Source organism: Oncorhynchus nerka, linkage group LG24 (genome assembly GCF_034236695.1).
Source record: "Oncorhynchus nerka isolate Pitt River linkage group LG24, Oner_Uvic_2.0, whole genome shotgun sequence".
NCBI classification, from domain to species: Eukaryota; Metazoa; Chordata; class Actinopteri; order Salmoniformes; family Salmonidae; genus Oncorhynchus; species Oncorhynchus nerka.
In genome coordinates, this window is record NC_088419.1 from 32,821,768 (window position 1) to 32,845,460 (window position 23,693).

Sequence of the window (23,693 nt, forward strand, 5' to 3'; positions counted from 1 at the left end):
TGCTCCTCCCTTCCTATAGGCAGAAACTCAAACAGGAAGTACCTGTGCTACACTGGTCTGACCAATTGGAATCCACACTTCAAAATTATTTTGATCATGCGGACTGGTATATGTTCCGGGTAGACTCAGAATATCGACGTATAAGCTGATTCAGTGAGTTTATAAGGACGTGTATAGGAGATGATGTACCCACTGTGACTATTAACCTACCATAACCAGAATCCGTGGATAGATGGCGGAATTCACGCAAAACTGAAAGCGAGAACCACCGCATTTAACCATGGAAAGGTGACTGGGAATATGGCTGAATACAAAGTTATTCCCTCCACAAGGCAATCAAACAAGCAAAATGTCAGTATAGAATAAGTGGAGTCGCAATTCAACGGCTCAGACATGAGACGTATGTGGTAGGGTCTACAGACAATCACTGACTACAAAAGGAAAACCAGCCACGTCACGGACACCATCTTGCTTCCAGACAAACACCTTTGCTTGCTTTGAGGATAATACAGTGCCACCGACGTGGCCCTCTACCAAGGACTGTGGGCTCTCCTGTCCCCACATTCTTGAAAATGGCCACCATTGTTCCTGTACCCAAGAATGCAAAGGTAAATTAACTAAGACTATCGCCCGTAGCACTCACTTCGGTCATCATAAAGTGCTTTGAGAGACTAGTCAAGGATCAACCTTACCTGTCACCCTAGACCCACTTCAATTTGCTTACCGCCCCATTAGGTCCACAGACGATGCCATCACACTGCCCTTTCCCATCTGGACAAGAGGAATACCTATGTGAGAATGCTATTCATTGACTATAGCTCCGCAATCAACACCATAGTACCCTCCAAGCTCATTAAGCTTGAGGCAATCCGTCTCAGCCCCTCCCTGTGCAATTGACTTCCTGATGGGCCGCCCCCCAGGTGGTGAAGGTAGGAAAAAACATATTCGCTGAGCCTCAACACTGGGGCCCCACAAGGGTGTGTTCAGCCCCCTCCTGTACTCCCTGTTCACCCATGACTGCATGTCCATGCATGCCTCCAACTCAATCGGCAAATTTGCAGACGACACAACAGTAGTAGGCTTGATTACCAACAATGACGAGACAGCCTACAGGGAGGAGGTGAGGGCTCTCGGAGTGTGGTGTCAGGAAAACAACCTCTCACTCAATGTCAACAAAAGTCAGTTGTACACCTGAATGCATTCAACTAAAATGTGTCTTCCGCCTTTAACCCAACTTTGAATCAAAGGTACGGGCGGCTGCTGTAATCGACATCCACGTCTTCGGCTGCCGGGGTAAAATGGCTCGGGGCAGAATGACAGATTTATACCTTGTCAGGCTCGGGTATTTGATGGAGCAACCTTTTCGGTTACTGCCTGCTGCCCCTATCAAAACAAAGGGGATGATCTTGGACTTCAGGAAACAGTTTTAAGTTCCTCTGAGTACACATCACGGACAAGCTGAAATGGTCCACCCACACAGACAGTATGGTGAGGCGCAACAGCGCCTCTTCATCCTCTGGAGGCTCAAGAAATTTGGCTTGTCACCTAAAACCCTCAAACTTTTAGATGCACAATTGAGAGCATCCTGTCATGCTGTATCACCGCCTGGTACAGTAACTGAACCGCCCACAACCGCAGGGCTCTTCAGAGGGTGGTGCGGTCTGCACAACGCATCACCGGGAGCAAACTACCTTCCCTCCAGGACACCTACAGCATCCGATGTCACAGGAAGGCCAAAAAGATCATCAAGGACAACACCCACCCGAGCCACTGCCTTTTCACCCCAATACCATCCAGAAGGCGAGGTCAGTACAGGTCCATCAAAGCTGGGACCAAGAGACAGAATCTGTTTTTCAATCTTAAGGCCATCAGATTGTTAAACAGCCATCACTAACACAGAGAGGCTGCTGCCTACATACAAATGTGAAATCTTTGGCCACTTTAATGGATCACTAGTCACTTTAATGCCACTTCAATAATGTTTACATATCTTGCATTACTCATCTCATGCGTATATACTGTATTTTATACCATCGATTGCATCTTGCCTCTCATCGCTCATCCATATTTTTATATATTCTTAATCCATTCCTTAGATTTGTGTGTATTAGATAGTTGTTGTGAAATTGTTAGATATTGCTGCACTGTCAGAACTAGAAGCACAAGCATTTCGCTACACTCGCAATAACATCTGCTAACCATGTGTATGTGACCAATTTGATTTAAGTTTCTTGCTCATTGTTCTGTGATGCAAATTGCTTCTTTTTTTTTATTTGATCAGAAGTCTCCAGAATATTTTTTATATATGGATGTAGCTATGGACATGGGGCACATGCTGCTAGCAGGTAGTCATTGTACCAGAAGTTCTCAAATGCAGTCGCTATGGAATGCCCATAGACCTTGTCTTATTCATTAATCAGAGGTCTAATATTGGGCTAGTGGCATGATTGTAGACTTCAAAACCATATGCATATCATTCATTTAAAATTCCCATATTTATGATGTGCAATTATTTTTTATGACTGACCTTACAGCAAGACCATAACACAATTAACTGAACTTAGAACAGTACCTTTCATTCCAACTTCCAGGGTGAACACTTCATAATGGGTTTGTGAAGGCTTTATTATTGTTACTATTTCTCAAATCATAAGAAAACAGCATGGGGGTTATGAAACATTTAGCAAAGCCCACAAGATGTAGCCAAATGCTGATTTTTATTTTTTTTAAAGGTAGTCTATGATTTGTGAAACATTTATGTAGCCTAGTGCTTATGATGACATTATGCACTATGTATACTTTTTGTTTAATCTAACTGCAAGGATTTCTTCCCAATTGTATTATACCATCAAGCTTATTTGAACAGTTGTCTTTATTTGTGAAGAACTTTTCTTACATTGTCTGCTTAACATCAGAGACAAGTTTGCATGTAATATGGTGCATTTTCACATATGCAACATTTAGCATCTCTAAATATGGATTTGGGCAGAGGATATTTGTGTAATACTGCACAGTGGTAAGATCAAATTTTTTTGTTTTGTGATGCTGAAGTCTTATGCAAAATGCAGGTCTTACCATCTGCTGAGACGAATTGCCCCACAGCTGACGAAATCCCACCACTGCCCTCCACGAATTGCACCTCGGACACGATGATGTTGTCCTCCAGCACAGACCCACAGTTCGTGCATACTGCATTGCCCCGAGCCTGATCGAGGTCGATCTCGGAACAACCACAGTTCTTGCATATGCGGGAAGTCATGTCTGTGGTGTCCGCCCAAATAAACCTGTATCAAAAGAGGATAATTTGTCACTTCTGTGTAACGTTTGCTACATAATCGTATTTACACATTCCCCATGCAATGTGTTGATTACACCAGCAGGCCACCATTGACAAGCCATCAATATATTTGTGCATGCTAAACTTTGCTTTAGAGAATATTTTTCAAGCAATTACTGAAATTGTTCGGACAACACATGATGGATAAGAGCGTCTGCTAAATGACGTAAATGTAAATGAAAGACATGAGATCACAGTAACGTGGGACATGGTTTGCGCTCATTGTCACAACAGTACCAAAGTCAAGATAACCAGCTAGCTAACCCATTTAATGTGTAGCTAGCTACATTAGCAACTAGATATCACACACCCACTACTGTAATGCAGAAGGGGAGACATGCATGGCAAATATGTTTTCATTTCATTTTCAAAGCCGAGATAGTACTTACTATCTTTATATTTAGCTAGCTACCTGACGTTATTCAAAGTTTAATACCTGCGCGGTGTTAGCTAGTACTTGTAATGGCGACAAAGAAATCCAGTACAGGAGGAAACACTTCAGACGCTATGGATACTTGGTTAACTCTTTTCTCATAGTAAAAAGACTGTGCATATGCTAAAAGCTTGTTCTCAAAACATGTTCACGTGATACAACGATATGCCGTTTAAAAAGGTAATTGTTAGCTAATTTCATATCCCATTCGACGAGGTAGCTTATGTTTTGGTGTTTTGACTTTCGCAAAACCTATTCGGCATAAGCTAAACCAAATATTTTATTTTCAGGGTAAGGATGATAACTTCTGGATGAGTATTGAATTTATTGAAACTATGTACACAGTATTCTTATTTATGTATCCCAATTATTATGTACACTGAAATACAATGAAATTACTTTACAGTTAGTAGCTATTGCTTTAAAAAAAAAAAAGGTTTTAAATGTACACCCCTAAATTTACATTTAGTTCCTTCCATCACTAATCCGGGTGCGACGCGCTCTGTGATGACGATTGGTGGGCGGGTATTTCGCGCGCCAGTCCTCCAGTGTTTTTGTTACCACAATAGTTAACCAGCATGCCGTTCACATTTTGCTTGCTGATGCCTCACAGAATGGAGAAATGTATCCCAGACTAAATGGTATGTATGGGAAATATGGATTGGGAACAATTGGAGCTCAACCCAAGGATTATAGCAGCCGTAAAGAAAGGTAAAAATAAACGGACGTTCGCTAGCTAGCCATAATTCGGCTAGACGTACAATAGCTAATTTTATATAACAGGTGGGACTAATCTTGGATGCTGATTGGTTAAAACCGCATTCCAGCCCGTGTCTATAATTAAGCAGTAAGGCCCGAGCGGTGTGTTATATTGCTAATGTACCACGGCTAAGGGCTGTTTGTAATTACGACTCTATGCGCGGAGTGCCTGGATACAGCCCTTCGCTGTGGTATATTGGCCATATACCACAAACTCCAGAGGGGCCTTATTGCTATTATAAACTGGTTATCAACGTAATTAGAGCTGTGAAATTAAAGGTTTTTTCATACCCGTGGTATACAGTCTGATATACCACAGCTGTCAGCCAATCAGCATTCAGGGCTCGAACCACCCAGTTGTATATTCCACAAGTTACCACTGGCTAAAGCTATGATGTTGAAATGTCTATTTACTTTGTTCCATCTCACTGTGCAATCCACTGTGATCAGCCCAGCCAGCCAATTTATACATTTGATTTCCACTATAAAAAGCATCTAGACATTTAATTTAGACTAGCATTTGATTTTAAATAGCATATATTTGTATAAACCTTGGTGTCTGTCTCTGATATTTGCAACATTGTTTCAATATTGAAATTGGATATCCCGCTGTCCCATAGTAATGAACATATCGGGACGAGACGGACAGGCATCTAGTCAGCCAGTCAAAATCATGAATCAGCTGGCAGCATTTTTATGGATGTATACATAGAAATGTCAATAGAAAACAGGTGAAACGAAATGCAGCTAGTTTGATGTCTTTCCAGCTTCAGTTTGAAGTGATTGTGTTAGCTGTGTTGTTGGCTAGCTCCTCTGAACAAGTGTCCTGACGAGAAAGCACATCTTCTATGCCAGGCAAAATCGTGCCTCATTAGCTCATTGTTGTGCGTGTATCCAAATAAATGTCACTAGAAAACAGCTTAAACAAATGCAAATGCAGCTACTTTTCTGTTATTCTGGCGTAGTTGGCTAGCTAGCAAGAAAGGGTTATAAGAATGTTGCCAGCCAGTATGGCAATGGAACATTTAGAACAAACAAAAGACTGAACGACTGGGTCACGTCTCTGGCAACCAAGCCGATAACGAATGATCAGCCGGCTCTGGGTAGCAACCCTAGATTTGTGTCTGGACTATATCTTGTGGAAGGATGAAATAGTATGAATAAATTAATCAAAATAGTTTTTTTTAATGAAAATATGTCTATCATTATTTGACTATGTTGGTAACCCATTATATGACAGTGATAATGCCCTTGAAGTTGGTGTTTGAAGGATATATTGGCACAGTTTGCTGATGAAACAGCATGATCATTACACAGCTGCACCTTGTGATTGGGACAATAAAAGGCCACTCTAAAATGTTCCATTTTGTCACAACACAATGCTACAGCTGTCTCAAGTTTTGAGGGAGTGTGCAATTGGCATGCTGACTGCAGGAATGTCCACCAAAGCTGTTGCCAGATAAATAAATGTTAATTTCTCAACCATAAGCTGCCTCCAACGTCGTTTCAGAGAATTGAACGGTACGTCCAACCGGTCGGTACGTCCAATGGTCTTGGCCTGACTGCAGGTCGGTGTCGTAACCGACTTCAGTGGGCAAATGCTCACCTTCGATGGCCTTCGGCACACTGGAGAAGTGTGCTCTTCACAGATGAATCTCAGTTTCAACTGTGCTAGGCAGATGGCAGGCTGTGTATGGCGTCGTGTGGAAGCAAACGGTTTACGCATGTCAACGTTGTGAACAGAGTGCCCCATGGTGGTGTTATGGTATGGGCAGGCAAAAGCTATGGGCCGCGAACACAATTGCAATTTGAACCAACAGAGTTAACGTGATGAAATCCTGAGTCCCATTGTGGTGCCATTCATCCACCGCCATCACCTCATGTTTCAGCATGATAATGCACGGCCCCATGTCGAAGGGATCTGTACACAATTCCTGGAAGCTGAAAATGTCTTAGTTCTTCCATGGCTTGCATATTCACCAGACATGCCACCCATTGAGTATATTTGGGATGCTCTGGATGTGACGTGTACGACAGCATGTTCCAGTTCCCACCAATATCCAGCCACTTTGCACAACATTCCACAGGCAACAATCGACAGTCTGATCAACTCTATGCGAAGGCGATATGTTGCGCTGCATGAGGCAAATTGTGGTCACACCAGATACTGACTGGTTTTCTGATCCACGCCCGTACTTCAAAAAAAAAATATATATATATATCTGTGACTGACAGATGGAGTACAGATATGCCAGTCATGTGAAATCCATAGATTAGGGCCTAATGAATTTATTTCAATTGACTGATTTCCTTTATATAACTGTAACTCAGTAAAATCTTTGAAATTGTTGCATGTTGCGTTATAATTTGTGTTATTTGTCTTATGCATTTGGTCTTTTACAACATACTATGCCAGTAGAAGTCAGATAGATTTGTATATATAATTTATGTGGACCACCCTTCAAATTTGTGGATTCAGCTATTTCAGCCACACCCGTTGCTGACAGGTATATAAAATCGAGCACGCAGCCGTCCAATCTCCATAGTCAAACATTGGCAGTAGAATGACCTTACTGAAGAGCTCAATGACTTTCAACGTGGCACTGTCATAGGATGCCACCTTTCCAACAAGTCAGTTTGGCAAATTTCTGCCCTGGTAGTGCTGCCCCGGTCAACTGTAAGTGCGGTTATTGTGAAGTGGAAACGTCTAGGAGCAACAACGTCTCATTCGTGAAGTGGCAGGCCACACAAGCTTACAGAACGGGACTGCTGTGTGCTGAAGCACATAAAAATCATCTCAGTTGCAACACTCACTATCAAGTTCCAAACTGCCGCTGGAAGTAACGTCGTGCACAATAACTGTTTGTCGGGAGCTTCATGAAATGAGTTTCCATGCACAAGCAGCCGCACACAAGCCTAAGATCAGCATGTGCAATGCCATGCGTCGGCTGGAGTGGTGTAAAGCTCACTGTCATTGGACTCTGGAGCAGTGTAAACGTGTTCTCTGGAGTGATGAATCACGCTTCACCATCTGGCAGTCCAATGGACAAATCTGGGTTTGTTGGATGCAAGGCGAATGCTACCTGCCTGAACACACAGTTCAACTAAAGTTTGTTGGAGGAGGAATAATGGTCTGGGGCTGTTTTTCATGGTTCAGGCTATGCCCCTTAGTTCCAGTGAAGGGGAACCTTAACGCTACAGAATAGTGACATTCTAGATTCTGTGCTTCCAACTTTGGCAACAGTTTGGGGAAAGCCCTTTCCTGTTTCAGCATGACAATGCCCCGTGCACAAAGCGAGGTCCATACAGAAGTGGTTTGTCGAGATCTGTGTGGAAGAACTTGACTGGCCTGCACAGAGCCCTGACCTCAACCCCATTAAACACCTTTGGGATGAATTGGAACGCCAACTGTGAGCCAGGCCTAATCGCTCAACATCAGTGCTCGACCTCATTAATGCTCTTGTGACTATTTTAATTCATGGTATCAGAATACACTGCTGTATTAAAGCTGCAATATGTAACCTTTTGGGGCGAACGGAACAATTCACAGTGAAATATGAGTTTTATAGATATGTCATTGAAAGCAAGTTTAAGAATCTGTAGAGCTGTTCTATGTACACTATTGTTATGCTTCCCATTTTTAAGTTTATATTTGATGTCGTTTTCTTTCAGTTTTGTACACCAGCTTCAAAAAAGCTGAAAATACAATATTTTTGGTTATAGAAGAGTTATTTCACAGCGTTTTTAGATGGTACAATTATTCTCAACATGATTCTTGCTTGTTTTGTCACAAACTGAAATTAGGCACACATTAGAATTTTAGCAACCTGTAAATGGCGGAGCGATTTCTGCGTAGTGGAACTTTAAAGCAATTCAGAACTAATTTGTTGACATGTTCTGTTGCAGATTCAAAGCCAGATGAACTCCATTACAGAATATATCCATAATCATGAATGAATAAGTATATTTATTTGACAAAAATGCACCTAGTCACCGAACTCCAACAATTACATTGTTTTAAAGAAATCAAAATAGTAAACTATTTGTACATATGCCTTTTATACATAACATATGAATTGAAGTAAAATGATTAATTCATCAATGTCACAAACCTGGGAAGAGCACCATATGAACTATTATTATTGAGAGAGCACAGATTCTTATGCTTTTCCATTTTGACGAATTAGACCAGCACAAACGACAAAAGAAAGGGAATATTGAATGATCCATCGCATCTCCCAAAAACACTTTCAACATACATCTGTAAAATGATAGTTTCTAGACTAAAGCTTTGTGGTTGTCTTCCTCTAAGGCTTCCATGTCTTCTCCCTGGACCTCCTCAATGTCCACCTCTTGAACATCAGACTGAGGCCTCATCTTCACTGTCACTTTCCAACCTTGTTGAGGATGGCTTGTTGTCAGGCTCAAAAAGCCTAAAATTTGCCTGGATGACCACCAATCTTTCCACCCTTGTATTGGTCAGCCTGTTGTGTACTTTGGTGTGTGTATGTTCCCAAAGAAGGACCAGACTGCCAAGAACCTTGCCCTCATCCAGGCCAAGGTGGGATGAACACGGTAGGGATGAAACCATAGGCCTTGTTGATCTCTGCACCAGCCAGGATGCTCTTGCCAGCATACTTGGTGTCCAACATGTATGCTGCGGCGTGTATGGGCTTCAGGCAGAAGTCTTCACACTTTCTGATGCATTTCAGAAGTACAGTAACCTCTGCTTGGAGCAACAGTGAAGTGGGCAGGGCTGTACAGATTTTTCTTTTACATTTGCAAGTAGAGTCTGAACATCAGACAGGATGGCATTGTCTCCCTCAATCCGTGCAATGGCTACTGCTATAGGTTTCAGAAGTTTCCAGCTGCTTACCTCTCTTTCCCAAAATACATCATCCAGGAGGATCCTCTTGATGGGGCTGTCCATATCGGCAGACTGTGATATGGCCATTTCTTGGAGAGACTCCTTCCCTTCCAGGAGACTGTCAAACATGATGACAACACCATCCCAATGGGTGTTGCTGGGCAGCTTCAATGTGGTGCTCTTATTTTTCTCACTTTGTTTGGTGAGGTAGATTGCTGATGACCCTTCACATACCAAACCATTTCCTTGGCTCTCTTGTAGAGTGTATTCATTTTTGTCAGTGCCATGATGTCCTTGAGGAGCAGATTAAATGCATGAGCAGTACAGCCAATTGTTGTGATGTGAGGGTAGGACCCCTCCACTTTAGACCAAGCAGCCTTCATGTTCGCAGCATTGTCTGTCACCAGTGCAAATACCTTCTGTGGTCCAAGGTAATTGATGACTGCTTTCAGCTCATCTGCAAAGTAGAGACCGGTGTGTCTGTTGTCCGTAGTGTCTGTGCTCTTGTAGAATACTGGTTGAGGGGTGGAGATTATGTCATTATTTCTTGCCCACGAACATTCGACCACCCATCAGAGATGATTGCAATACAGTCTGCTTTCTCTATGATTTGCTTGACCTTCACTTGAACTCTGCATCCAGCAAATAAGTAGATAAAGCATGTCTGGTTGGAGAGGTTTATGCTGGTCGAAGAACATTCAGAAATCTCTTCCAATACACATTGCCTGTGAGCATCAGAGGTGAACCAGTTGCATACACAGCTCTAGCAAGACATTCATCATAATTTCTCTGACTACGTTCCTCCAATGAGTCAAAAACTTCTGATTCCAGGAGGACCATGAGCTGTTGCTATTGATAAGGTGTCTGATTGATCATTTTCACCTCGAATAGAAGTAGAGGGACTTTTGTCAGAGGTTGCTTGCTATAGCGCTGAGGGAACTTTATGCACTTGTCCAGATGATTCTGCATCTTTGTTGCATTCTTCACATATGATTTGGCACAGTATTTGCCAATGTACACAGCTTTTCCTTCCTTCTCCATTAGCTGCAGTAAAATGTCTCCACACATCAGATAGTGGTTGTGACATTTTCCTGTAAAGATGATTTTTTAAAATGTAAAACAAATCAACTTACAATTCCATGTACAGATAAATAGTTAAGCAGTTAGATTAAACAACTCCTTTGTAAGATACAGTGCCTTGCGAAAGTATTCGGCCCCCTTGAACTTTGCGACCTTTTGCCACATTTCAGGCTTCAAACATAAAGATATAAAACTGTATATTTTTGTGAAGAATCAACAACAAGTGGGACACAATCATGAAGTGGAACGACATTTATTGGATATTTCAAACTTTTTTAACAAATCAAAAACTGAAAAATTGGGCGTGCAAAATTATTCAGCCCCTTTACTTTCAGTGCAGCAAACTCTCTCCAGAAGTTCAGTGAGGATCTCTGAATGATCCAATGTTGACCTAAATGACTAATGATGATAAATACAATCCACCTGTGTGTAATCAAGTCTCCGTATAAATGCACCTGCACTGTGATAGTCTCAGAGGTCCGTTAAAAGCGCAGAGAGCATCATGAAGAACAAGGAACACACCAGGCAGGTCCGAGATACTGTTGTGAAGAAGTTTAAAGCCGGATTTGGATACAAAAAGATTTCCCAAGCTTTAAACATCCCAAGGAGCACTGTGCAAGCGATAATATTGAAATGGAAGGAGTATCAGACCACTGCAAATCTACCAAGACCTGGCCGTCCCTCTAAACTTTCAGCTCATACAAGGAGAAGACTGATCAGAGATGCAGCCAAGAGGCCCATGATCACTCTGGATGAACTGCAGAGATCTACAGCTGAGGTGGGAGACTCTGTCCATAGGACAACAATCAGTCGTATATTGCACAAATCTGGCCTTTATGGAAGAGTGGCAAGAAGAAAGCCATTTCTTAAAGATATCCATAAAAAGTGTTGTTTAAAGTTTGCCACAAGCCACCTGGGAGACACACCAAACATGTGGAAGAAGGTGCTCTGGTCAGATGAAACCAAAATTGAACTTTTTGGCAACAATGCAAAACGTTATGTTTGGCGTAAAAGCAACACAGCCCATCACCCTGAACACACCATCCCCACTGTCAAACATGGTGGTGGCAGCATCATGGTTTGGGCCTGCTTTTCTTCAGCAGGGACAGGGAAGATGGTTAAAATTGATGGGAAGATGGATGGAGCCAAATACAGGACCATTCTGGAAGATGGAGTCTGCAAAAGACCTGAGACTGGGACGGAGATTTGTCTTCCAACAAGACAATGATCCAAAACATAAAGCAAAATCTACAATGGAATGGTTCAAAAATAAACATATCCAGGTGTTAGAATGGCCAAGTCAAAGTCCAGACCTGAATCCAATCGAGAATCTGTGGAAAGAACTGAAAACTGCTGTTCACAAATGCTCTCCATCCAACCTCACTGAGCTCAAGCTGTTTTGCAAGGAGGAATGGGAAAAAATTTCAGTCTCTCGATGTGCAAAACTGATAGACATACCCCAAGCGACTTACAGCTGTAATCGCAGCAAAAGGTGGCGCTACAAAGTATTAACTTAAGGGGGCTGAATAATTTTGCACGCCCAATTTTTCAGTTTTTGATTTGTTAAAAAAGTTTGAAATATCCAATAAATGTCGTTACACTTCATGATTGTGTCCCACTTGTTGATTCTTCACAAAAAAATACAGTTTTATATCTTTATGTTTGAAGCCTGAAATGTGGCAAAAGATCGCAAAGTTCAAGGGGGCCGAATACTTTCGCAAGGCACTGTAAATGTTTTAAAATGAAACATGTATGGAAACCGGTGAATTAACACTCCTCAGTTAGCAGGCTCAAGTTAGTTAAAACCCACATGGTAGCAAAGACTAACTAGCAGAAATCTTTAACAAGTAAAAGTAATTTAAACACACTTTGCTGTAGGCTACTATTTACTAGTAACAAAAAATGTATGTCATGTAAAATATATATTCACCCCACCCCGTATTGTAATCAAAACTTACCAGAAAGCATGTAGTCCTAGGCTCAGACAGTGTAGTAGTGTGGGCTCAATAGCATCTCATTAGTGTGCAAGATCTTGAGGATCAGCTGTACATGTTATGGAAGAATGGACTGTGCATGCAATTCCATTGAATTGGGAATAGTTTAACCAAAATATGCCACAAGACCTAGAATTGCCTTGTGTATCCCACAAAAGAGGTTGACTGTTAGCTTATAACATTTTTTGGTGAATTTAAGAAAGATTCCCATGGAACATTTCCGGATGTTTCCTGGAAAGTTTCCGACCCTTTGCAACCCTAGTCTGAACCCCAGAATTAGCGGGACAGCATTACACAGGTGGGAAAAAAGGTAGCAAAAACAGTACACCACAACACTTTTAAACATGTTACTGAGTCTAGAGGTTATCAAATCAGGAGAAGAACAAGTGAAGGAAGCAGCATAGGGAAAATGGGTGAAGGTAGGGTGTGTTTATAGAGATAAGATCGAGAGTTCCAAAATGTCTGAAAATGCTGTTTGAATGTCTTTGGGTCTGCATCTATAAAGAGATCCGGTGGAGTGCTCCACAGTGCCCAAAGTTGGGGGACCATGGGGCATAAAAGGCACAGTGTGGAATAAGGGGTAACTTGAGGGGTGGTTGGCTTTCATGGCATCAGTCAACAAGTTCAATTTGAGAGTGGAGCATGCATTATATCAATACCCCCCTCCCCCAATCCAGATCTGAATGGCAGGAGTGTGTATAAGCTTTTGTTCCAGCTCTTACCTGATTACAAATAGCCTATTGCCATGATTCAGTATGTTGATTATTTAAGTCCGGTGTTTGAGCTGGGCTGGGACAACATTTGTCACACACATCTGGTCTTCAGGACTTCCTGCAATGCCTGAAACATACTAGAGCAGGAGAATAGTGTTTCAGGTTGAAACAGCTTACTTAGTTGAGTATATGGAAAAGGTTTTAGGAAGGTTGAAAGATGAGGAGGTGCGATGTCGGAAGTACCTGCACCCCAGCTCATATGCCAAAGTCATCCATGAATGCCAGCAGAGGATGGTGGCAGACCACCTGCAGTTTCTCCACGGGGAGTGTCAGAATATCATCCGCCAGGAGAAGAGAGACGGTCAGTCTGGTTACAGGAGTGACGGTCAGTTTGTTTGTTACTAATAGATACAGGGGCTGGCTTAGAATGTCTGTTACTCTAGTTAGATGGTAATTCTGTATTTAGATGGTCAATCAGTAAGTTAGATGGTCAGGGTGCCAGGGGCTGGCTTAGAGGCAGTCTTAATTAAGCACAGGTCATCCTTACATTGGCGATCAAGCAGGCTGTATTTGAGATCCTGAGTGGAGTGGGATCCTGAGTGGCGCAGCCGTTTAAGGCACTGCATCGTGCCTGAGGCGTCACTACAGACCTGGGCTGTATCTCAACTGGCTGTGATCGGGAGTCCCATAGGGTTGCGCACAATTGGCCCAATGTCATTTTTTTAATGTAATTTTTTTTTATTTTACCTTTATTTGACTAGGCAAGTCAGTTAAGAACAAATTCTTATTTTCAATGACGGCCTAGGAACAGTGGGTTAACTGCCTGTTCAGGGGCAGAACGACAGATTTGTACCTTGTTAGCTCAGGGGTTTGAACTTGCAACCTTCCGGTTACTAGTCCAACGTCATCCGGGTTAGGGGAGGGTTTGGCTGGGGTAAGCCGTCATTGTAAATAGGAATTTGTTCTTAACTGACTAGTTGCCTAGTTAAATAAAGGTTAAATAAAATATAACTTGAGCTGGCTGAATCCCATATGGTTCATTGACTGACTCCCATATGTTACTGGCCATTGGATATGCAGTGCATTTGGAAAGTATTCAGACCCATTGACTTTTTACACATTTTGTTACGTCTTATTCTAAAATTGTTGAAATATGTGTTTTTCCTCATCAGTCTACACACAATACCCCTTAATGACAAAGCGAAAACAGGTTTTTAGACATTTTTGCAAATGTATTCAAAATAAATAATGGTATTCAGACCCTTTGATATGAGCCTCGAAATTCAGCTCAGGTGCATCATGTTTATGAGTAATCGGTGGAGAAGGGCCTTGGTCAGGGAGGTGACCAAGAACCCAAAGGTCAGTCTGACAGAGCTCCAGAGTTCCTCTGTTGAGATGGGAGAACCTTCCAGAAGAACAACCTTCTCTGCAGCACAGGCCTTTATGGTGGAGTGGCCAGGCGGAGGCCACTCCTGAGTAAAAGGCACATGACAGCTTGCTTGGAGTTTGCCAAAAGGCACCTAAAAGACTCTGACCATAAGAAACAAGATTCTCTGGTCTGATGAAATAAAGATTGAACTCTTTGGCCTGAAAGCCATGCGTCACGACTGGAGGAAACCTGGCACCATCCCTACGGTGCAGCGTGATGGTGGCAGCATCATGCTGTGGGGATGTTTTTCAGAGGCAGGGACTGGAAGTCTAGTCAGGATCGAGGGAAAGATGAATAGAGCAAAGTACAGAGAGATCAATTATGAAAATCTGCTCCAGTGCGCTCAGGACCTCAGACTGGGGCTAAGGTTCCCCTTCCAACAAGACAACCATCCTAAGCACGCAGCCAAGACAACGTAGGAGAGGCTTTGGAACAAGTCTCTGATTGTCCTTGAGTGGTCCAGCCAGAGCCCGGACTTGAACCCGATCAAATATCTCTTGAAAGACCTGAAAATAGCTGTGCAGCGACACTCCCCATCCAACCCAACAGAGGTTGACAGGATCTGCAAAGAATGGAAGAAACTCCCCAAATTCGGGTGTGCTTGTAGCGTCCTACCCAAGATTACTCGAGGCTGTGATCGCTGCCAAAGGTGCTTCAACAATTTACTGACTAAAGGGTCTGAATACTTATATGTGATATTTCATGTATTTTTTTACAATTGTTTTTATAAATGTGCAAAAAAAATCCCAGGACCTGTTTGTTCTTTGTCATGGTGGGGTATTGTGTGTAGATTTGAGGGGAAAAAACCCAATATAATACATTTTAGAATAAGGCTTTAAGGTAACAAAATGTGGAAAGGGTCAAGGGGTCTGAATACTTCCTGAATGCACTGTAGCTATCAGATTTTAAACTGAACAGAGAACCTCCATCTGTGACTGACTAAAGATCTCCACAGGTTTCGCGCAAGGTGCTTGAAGTACTTGAATTTGGCACTCGAGAAAATATATTGTATTCCAAAGTTAAAATGAGAGGAGAACAGAAAATAAAGTGTTAATATGAAAAATATTTGAAAAATGTATTGGTCTTGAAAATGAATTTTCAGGCAGACTACCTACATAATTCCCCCCCCCTCACGTGTTTCGCGCTCTGGATGCCTGGAAATTAATATGTTCCGAGCTCCTTGGAAGAGAAGTAACAGAGCCATCGACCTGGTGGCTTGCTTGCCACTCAATCATGGGCATGCCAAGACCGTCCTGGACAAAAAAAATGACCTTGAAGTTATACTCCCCAAGCTTCTCGAGCTACCTCGCCAGTTGACCTTCTGGTTCCTTCATCCTTATGAGCCACTGAAGGCTGCTGTGGTCGGTGCGCACAATGAAGGGTCTTCCGAGCAGGTATTGACGGAAGTGTGTAATGAACTCCACTGCTGCTAGTAGCTCCCTCTGTGTGGTACTGCTCCACTGGATGTCATAAGGTGAATGCACCAATTTGTAAGTCGCTCTGGATAAGAGCGTCTGCTAAATGACTTAAATGTTGAGAGGTGGCAAGACTCCGGCACACCCACTGGTTCCGGAATAGAGAAGGCGCAAATAAGGTTTCCAATTTGGCCTCAATAACATGACAGTAATTCTACCTAAAAAGCAAATATTTTGAGTACCAATTAATTTAAAACCCACTATAGCAGGTAGGACTAAACAAGGTTGCATAACTTTGCCTACTAGCTATACTAATGATCTGCTGACCAAAGCGTTACAGCGAACATATCAATGTTTTCCCGCAGTAAAGTAAGCACACTGTTGACTATGCTGAAACCTATCAAAGCCAGACTAAAATAATACAGCTAGCTAGGGTAGTTACAAGTCAAGTAGTACTTGAAGTAGTATGTCCCACCCCTCACCCAGACACAAACCAACATTATCAAGAACGCCTAGCCCTAGCTTCACCATTTAAGTTAATTAGCAAGCTAGACTGTTGGTTTATAAAAGCCAAAGAAGGTTCTCATGCATTTAAATGACTAGACAAGTCGATGGCTAATGTAGCCATCTAGCCAGGCTAATGTTGCTAATTATCTGACCGTGAGCTAGCTGACCGTGAGCTAGCTCCATTCTATTTGTTTTTTATCTTAAACTCACCAGTTCTTAACGATTACAAGCATACCCATAACATGATGCAGCCATCACTATGCTTGAAAATATGGAGAGTGGTACTCCGTAATATGTTTGGAGCATATCCAATACCACACTTTGTATTCAGGCCAAAAAGTGAATTGCTTTGCCACATTTTTGGCAGTATTACTTTAGTGCCTTGTTACAAACAGAATGTAGGTTTAGGAATATTTTTGTTCTGTACAGGCTTCCTTTTCACTCTCAATTAGGTTAGTATTGTAACTACAGTTTTCTCCTATCACATTCAACTCTAACTGTTTTTAAAGTCACCATTGGCCTCATTGTGAAATCCCTGAGCTGTTTCCTTCTGCAGCAACTGAGTTAGGAAGGACACCTGTATCTTTTTGTAGTGAGTGGGTATATTGATACACCATCCAAAGTGTAATCAACTTCACCATGCTCAAATCGATATTCAATGTCTGCATTTTTTTTTCTCCCATTTACCAATAGGTGCCGTTCTTTGCGAGGCATTGGAAAATCTCCCTTGTCTTTGTGGTTGAATCTGTGTTAATTCACTGCTCCACTGAGGGACCTTACAATTATCTGTATGTGTGGGGTACAGAGATGAGGTAGTCATTAAAAAATAATGTTAAACACTATTATTGCACACAGTGAGTCCATGCAACTTATTATATGACTTGTTAAGCACATGTTTACTCCTGAACTTATTTAGGCTTGCCAGAACAAAGGGGTTGAATACTGGTCTCAAAACATTTTGAGCTTTTCATTTTTAATAATATACAGGTTATAGTGTGTAGGCCAGTGACAAGAAATGTAATCCATTTTAAATTCAGGCTGTAATACAAAACATTAGGATAAAGTCAATAGGTGTGTATACCATCTGAAGGCAATGTATCTATAACATTTCGCTTTGCTAGTCAACGTTGTGGTGTTAAAATGTATGCTGTAGGTGCGTCTGCTCATTATTCATTTATGTTGATCTTAGCTAATGTGAAATCAGCGAGGGAGATTCTCAGTCTCTCGGGTCCGGATCTACAACGACTCACCCACCTGTCAAAGTCAGACGTGCAACACCTGCACACAGCTGTTGCTATCTCTTACCGCAGACATTCACCTGTAACAGGTAGGCATGCTCTATTCTATTGCAGGGTTCTCCAACTCCAAACATGGAGAGCTACTGGGTGTGCAGATTTTGATTCAGGCCCAGCACTAACACACCAACTAGCTAGCTATGTTTAGACAGGTGTTTTAGTGCTGGCTAGACTAAGTGATGCAAAAACCATACATTTGCATAGATTTTTTTGTACAGCAAAATCATGTCAACATGCATTCGGAGAGTATTCAGACCCCTTTACTTTTTCAACATTTTCTTACGTTACAGCCCTATTCTATAATTGACAAAACATTTTTACTCATGAATCTACACACAATACCCCATAATGACAATGCGAAAGTATTCATACCCTTTTGGTTATGAGACTCGAAATTGAGCTCAGGTGCATCCTGTTTCCATTGATCATCCTTGATGTTTCTAAAACTTGATTGGAGTCCACCTGTGGTAATTTCAGTTGATTGGACATGATTTGGAAGGCGCACACCTGTCTATGTAAGGTCCCACAGTTAACCGTGCATGTCAGAGCGGAAACCAAGCCATGAGGTTGAAGGAATTGTCCGTAGAGCTCCGAGACAGGATTGTGTCGAGGCACAGATCTGGGGAAGGGTGCCAAAACATTTCTGCAGCATTGAAGGTCCCTATGAACACATTGGCCTCCATCATTCTTAAGTTGAAGAAGTTTGGAACCGCCACGACTCTTCCTATAGCTGGCCGCCGACCAAACTGAGCAGTCGGGGCAGAAGGGCCTTGGTCAGGGAGGTGACCAAGAACCAGATGGTCACTGGCAGACGTCCAGAGTTCATATGTGGAGACTGGAGAACCTTCCAGAAGGACAACCATCTTTGCAGCACTCCACCAATCAGACCTTTATTGTAGAGTGGCCACTCCTCAGTAAAAGGCACATGACAGCCCACTTGGAGTGTGCCAAAGGGCACTTTTAAAGGACTCAGACCATGAGAAACCAGATTCTCTGGTCTGACAAAACCAAAATTTAACTTTTTGGCCTGAATGCCAAGCGTCACGTCTGGAGGAAACCTGTCACCATCCCTACGGTGAAGCAATGGTGGTGGCAACATTCTGTTGGGATGTTTTTATTTTTAGGCGCATGTGCGAGTAAAATAGTCGCACTGTATAGCCCTGAAATTCACACACAGAGACGATGAAGGTGCATCATGCTCTCCTCCATGTAAAGAAATTTGACTGCAGCCAACCACTGCGCACAAATCACACTGCCAACAGGTACCGGGAGGTGGGACAGAGGGCAGATTGTCAAATCAGCAGTGTTTCCCTGTCATCGCTCGCCTTGCGACTGACCGGTGCCTGTTCAATCAATAGATTGCTAGAAGATGCATATCGTTCATTCTAGTGAGAGAGGGCAGGGCAGACTTTTTTCTGACTGGCGAATGGAAAAGTAGCCTAGTTTTTAATTTATTTTCTTTAAAAAAAATTGAGTCCAAAACAGGAGGTTTAAAAAGTAACCGAGACATTTTCAGTCCTCTGCAGCATTGCATTAATTAACAAAAGCCTGCACCCCCAGTAACTCACCAGAACCAGAGTTGGAGATGCACTCTACCATTGTATCCAGCCACCCGGAAGTGATTGTGGCCTAGGCTTTACAATCCTAGGCTCAAACAAGTTATAGTTTATTATTCAAAGTAACGGATTGTTTGTTTTCACACAGCCTTACAAGTGCACCGTGGAGAGTGTCCCTCTTTGGAACCTGGGCACAAGCTAAGTTTGGCTTGCCCCGTTCTGGACGCTCTACTGCGAGGTGGTGTACCGTTGAGCGGCATCACAGAACTGGCAGGGGAGAGCAGTGCAGGAAAGACCCAGTTTGGCTTGCAGCTGTGTCTTTCTGTGCAGTATCCACTGGCGTATGGAGGGCTCAATTCAGGTGACCTAATGGATAAAATGGACTGAATGGGGGAGGGACGAATTGGACTAGCCTCTCCAATAAGGAACACATAATTTGTTGCAAAACATTTGAAAGTGTTTTCCATTGCATGCCCTTATAAATGCGACCCAGCTCTTTGTTTCCAGTGTTTTGTCCTGATGTTCTGCCTGTAAACCGTATTGTCTAAATATTGTAACTTTTTAATTATTGGCAGATAGTGAGGCTTATGGCATGATATTTAGTATGTGCATGTGTCTTTACACCTGCAGGAGCTGTGTATATTTGCACAGAAGACTCGTTTCCCATCAAGCGTCTGCGGCAGCTCATTACCCAGCAGGCTCGGCTGCGGCCAGAGCTTCCCCAGGCCCTGATACGGAGCATCCGTTTCAGCGACAACATCTATATAGAGCATGCTGCCGATCTGGTAGGACAGTGGTGCAACAGACACTCAAGCACCACTGGCACAGGTTGAAAGCAGTTTATGACGTGTCCACATGGAATTGGCTTTCCAGACGTAGATATGTAGTTGGGTTATGTTCCCATTTATTGCAGAAGTAAAAGATACAAAAGATTTTGGTTCAAACATGATGTGGAGCATTCCATAAGCTGTTCTAGTGAGACTGTAAGAACCATATGCTCTCACCTGTGCTAATACTTTCTGGTCACCTGTGCTTCCTAATATACATGTGACCAGTGTTTCTGTGCTGTCCCAACAGGGTGCACTGCAGGCCTGCGTGTCCCAGCGGGTGCCCATTCTGCTCTCCCGGGGCCTTGTTCGGCTGGTGGTGGTGGACTCTGTGGCGGCTCTGTTCCGCAGCGAGTTCCAGGCGGACGAGGGTATCGAGAGAGCCCGCCACATGCTGGCCTTTGCCGCCACTCTCCACCGCCTGAGTCACAACTACAGTACCCCGGTGCTGTGCATCAACCAGGTAGGGAAAAGCCTTAACTACTCAGCAGACCCGGGTCAAATGCACTATATCAGACTATTTCGGTTTTCCTGGTACTAGTAGGGAAACACTGGAATGTATTTCACCCAGGTCTGCTGCTACACATGCATGTCAGATGATGTATTATTATTCTTGGCTCACTTGAAAAGGACGTGTTAATCTCAATGTGACTTTGCTGTTTTAAATAAAGGATCAATAAAATGAATGATGTTGGATGTGTTCTATTGATATTGCATTGTATAATGTAATTATGTTATAGTAGCCTGACCCTATACATGAACAAAAGCTAGCGGTATGTTCCGAATAATGTAATGAGTTATTACACCGTACCTATTCAGGTGACAGATGTAATGGATGGGCCAGATCCAGCACACTGTAACTTTGGGTAAGCTGTTTGTCTCCTGGTATATTTACTAGCATAGAGCGATACAAGTATAGGTGTGTGTGTATAGCTTTGTGTTGTTGTAGTAGTAATAATTAGGTGGGTGCTTACATTTGTCCTATTTCACACATGTAGCAGTGTGTATTAATATGTGTGAATTTGAAAAAGTGGTGTTTGCATACCCCACTCCCCCTGAGACACCCTCAGAGAGTGGGGTCACGGCCAGGGATCAGACATTATTGACGCGACTGTGTGTGTGTGTGTCCGTCCACATGCTTCTTTCTCAGGTTGGTGGACAATAAGGTGCTGCCTGCCCTGGGCATGGCCTGGGCCAACCAGGTGATGGTGAGGCTGATGCTGCTCCGCCTCCCGGGCTGTGTGGGCACTGGGGAGCAGGGCAGTACCAGCGCCCCTCGCAGGCTGGAGGTGGTGTTCGCCCCCCACCTCCCCAGAGCCAGCTGCCTGTGTGGGGTGTGGGAGGAAGGAGTGAGAGGACTGCCAAACAGACCCCGGTCCGTCACCAACAGCGTTACCAAGAGACTTGAAACCACAGGCGAATTGGGCCTGAACGATTGTACCTAAATCCGATAAACTTTTACAGTTATAGGATACAGAAAAAAAGTGCCAAATGGGAAAATGATAGGGACCCGCACACTGTTTAGATGCTCTGCAGTTTTCTTGGCAATATTGTAACCACAAAGGAATTTTGTATCAGGTGATTCAAGGGTGATTCCAGCAGGGAATGCACACTGGAGGAGAGTGGACACTGCAGGATGGCAGGACTGTTGCCTTACTTTGTGCTTCGACATTCCATAGTGAAGCCTATATGCATTTAAAAGGAGAGGGAAGATGGTAGATAAAGTATGAAAGTATTATGTGTCAAATGATCCTGACAAACTACCTTTAAAAAAAATCTAAATACATTTTTAGCAGCAGACATTTTCTGCTTTTCTTTTCACAACAGAATGTAATATAAGCTATTGCAAAAATATATATATATATATATATATATTTTGCACTACACTTCTGAAGTTTCATTTGCATAGCAGCGTGTTCCTGTTGGAGGGAGCTGACACTTGATTTAGAAATCGGTAGGCCTGTGGTGTATGCCAATCAGTACTGACAACAGCACATCCTAGCAACAGCACTGACGGTTTCTAAATAGTGTAATTTCACTCCAACCAGGGCATGCTGCTCTGCAAGTCAAATGCACTTCTGAAAACAGTGCAGAAAAATATCTGCAATGATTAAATTCTGTCAAGTCTTTTATTTGTTTCACATGTTAGAGGACGTTCTATCCAGTGATGTAGTGGTAAATAAAATTGGTGGGTAAAGCTAATTGCCATTGGTGGTGAATGAAGTAACGCTTTTTATACTTTCAGTGCATTTTTCCCTGATAGCTGGGTAAACACTCGCACAAAAAGAGTAAATGGCATTTACGTGCATTTACTTTAGACAGCTCGGTGCATTCAACACCTCTCAAATACAAGCAGTGATGAAGTCAATCTCTCCTCCACTTTGAGCCAGGAGAGATTGACACGCATATTCGTAATATCAGCTCTCTGTGTACATCCAAGGGCCAATCGTGCTGACCCGTTCTGAACCAATTGCAATTTTCCTAAATACTTTTTTGTGGCACCTGACCACACTACTGAACAGTAGTCCAAATGCGACAAAACCAGGGACTGTAGGACCTGCCTTGTTGACAGTGCTGTCAAGAAGGTAGATCAGCGCCTTATCATGGGCATACTTCTCCCCATCTTAGCTACTGTTGTATCAGTATGTTTGACCATGACAGTTTTTACAATCCAGGGTAACTCCAAGTAGTTTAGTCACCTCAACTTGCTCAATTTCCATATTATTTAGTACAAGATTTAGTTGAAGTTTAGGGTTTGGTGAATGATTTGTCCCAAATACAATGCTTTTAGTTTTAGAAATATTTAGGACTAACTTAGTCCTTGCCACCCACTCTGAAACTAACTGCAACTCTTCAAATGTTGCAGTCATTTAAGTCGCTGTAGTAGGTGACATGTATAGTGTTGAGACCTTTGCATACATAAACACTCTGGCTTTCCTCAAAGCCAGTGGCAATTCATTAGTAAAGATTGAAAAAAGTAATGGGCCAAGACAGCTGCCCTGGGGAAACCCTGATTCTACCTGGATTATGTTGGAGAGGCTTCCATTAAAGAACACCCTCTGTGTTCTGTTAGTCAGGTAAGTCTTTATCCACAATGTGCATGTGTGTGTACGGCTTTGTGTCTTTGTATGTCACTGTGTGTGTCCTGCAAAAGTCATTTTTATATATTTCTGCAGACGTACTTTTAAATGGATAGTCATTGGCTCAATAACTGGAAGTCTATGGGAACAGCTAGCATATCATTGTGCAGGCACTAGCAACAATAGAACCCCCCCTTACCCTTGCCACCACTGCTGAAAAAAAATCCTAGGGGGAATCTCTCTACTTTGACAAATAAATCATTTTATTCAGTCCTTCCTTGCCTGGGTAATTCATTTAAGCTTAATACAGATTTAATAGACTATCAATATAGTATATAGATATGTACATGATATGTACGTGTCCAAATACCCATACTAGTGTACAATGTAAATAAACTGCA

General features: G+C 42.6%; 2 protein-coding genes across 4 annotated transcripts in view; one reads left to right on the forward strand and one right to left on the reverse strand.

The window, feature by feature from the left end:
• brf1b (BRF1 RNA polymerase III transcription initiation factor subunit b) overlaps positions 1-4,021 on the reverse strand; it is a 132,646-nt gene extending 128,625 nt beyond the window's left edge. Inside the window, exons 1-2 of one of the 2 annotated variants that reach the window (XM_029631575.2) lie at positions 3,774-4,021; positions 3,076-3,284 (exon numbers count right to left, since the gene is read on the reverse strand). In XM_029631575.2, coding sequence (XP_029487435.1) covers positions 3,076-3,259 — 184 coding nt within the window. In that variant the 5' untranslated portion in view covers positions 3,260-3,284; positions 3,774-4,021. Of the gene's footprint in view, positions 1-3,075; positions 3,285-3,726 lie in introns of both variants that reach the window. The other variant, XM_029631576.2, reaches the window with a different exon arrangement.
• Positions 4,022-4,277: 256 nt separating this feature from the next.
• xrcc3 (X-ray repair complementing defective repair in Chinese hamster cells 3) lies at positions 4,278-22,414 on the forward strand. 2 transcript variants are annotated; one of them, XM_029631582.2, is made up of 7 exons: positions 4,278-4,411; positions 17,724-17,861; positions 19,534-19,746; positions 20,016-20,170; positions 20,463-20,675; positions 21,032-21,078; positions 21,363-22,414. In XM_029631582.2, exons 1-7 carry the CDS (start codon positions 4,393-4,395, stop codon positions 21,655-21,657), a joined length of 1,080 nt encoding a protein of 359 aa, XP_029487442.1. In that variant the 5' UTR covers positions 4,278-4,392; the 3' UTR covers positions 21,658-22,414. The 2 variants fall into 2 exon arrangements, with proteins under 2 accessions (XP_029487442.1, XP_029487441.1); XM_029631581.2 differs by having other exon boundaries at positions 4,294-4,481.
• Positions 22,415-23,693: the final 1,279 nt, after the last annotated feature.

Coding starts and splice junctions, on each gene's coding strand:
- xrcc3 (XM_029631581.2), top strand. CDS start 4,409: ATGGTATGTATGGGAAATATGGATTGGGAACAATTGGAGCTCAACCCA. Junction 4,482..17,723: donor TATAGCAGCCGTAAAGAAAG/GTAAAAATAAAC, acceptor TGTTGATCTTAG/CTAATGTGAAATCAGCGAGG. Junction 19,747..20,015: donor GTATGGAGGGCTCAATTCAG/GTGACCTAATGG, acceptor TTACACCTGCAG/GAGCTGTGTATATTTGCACA.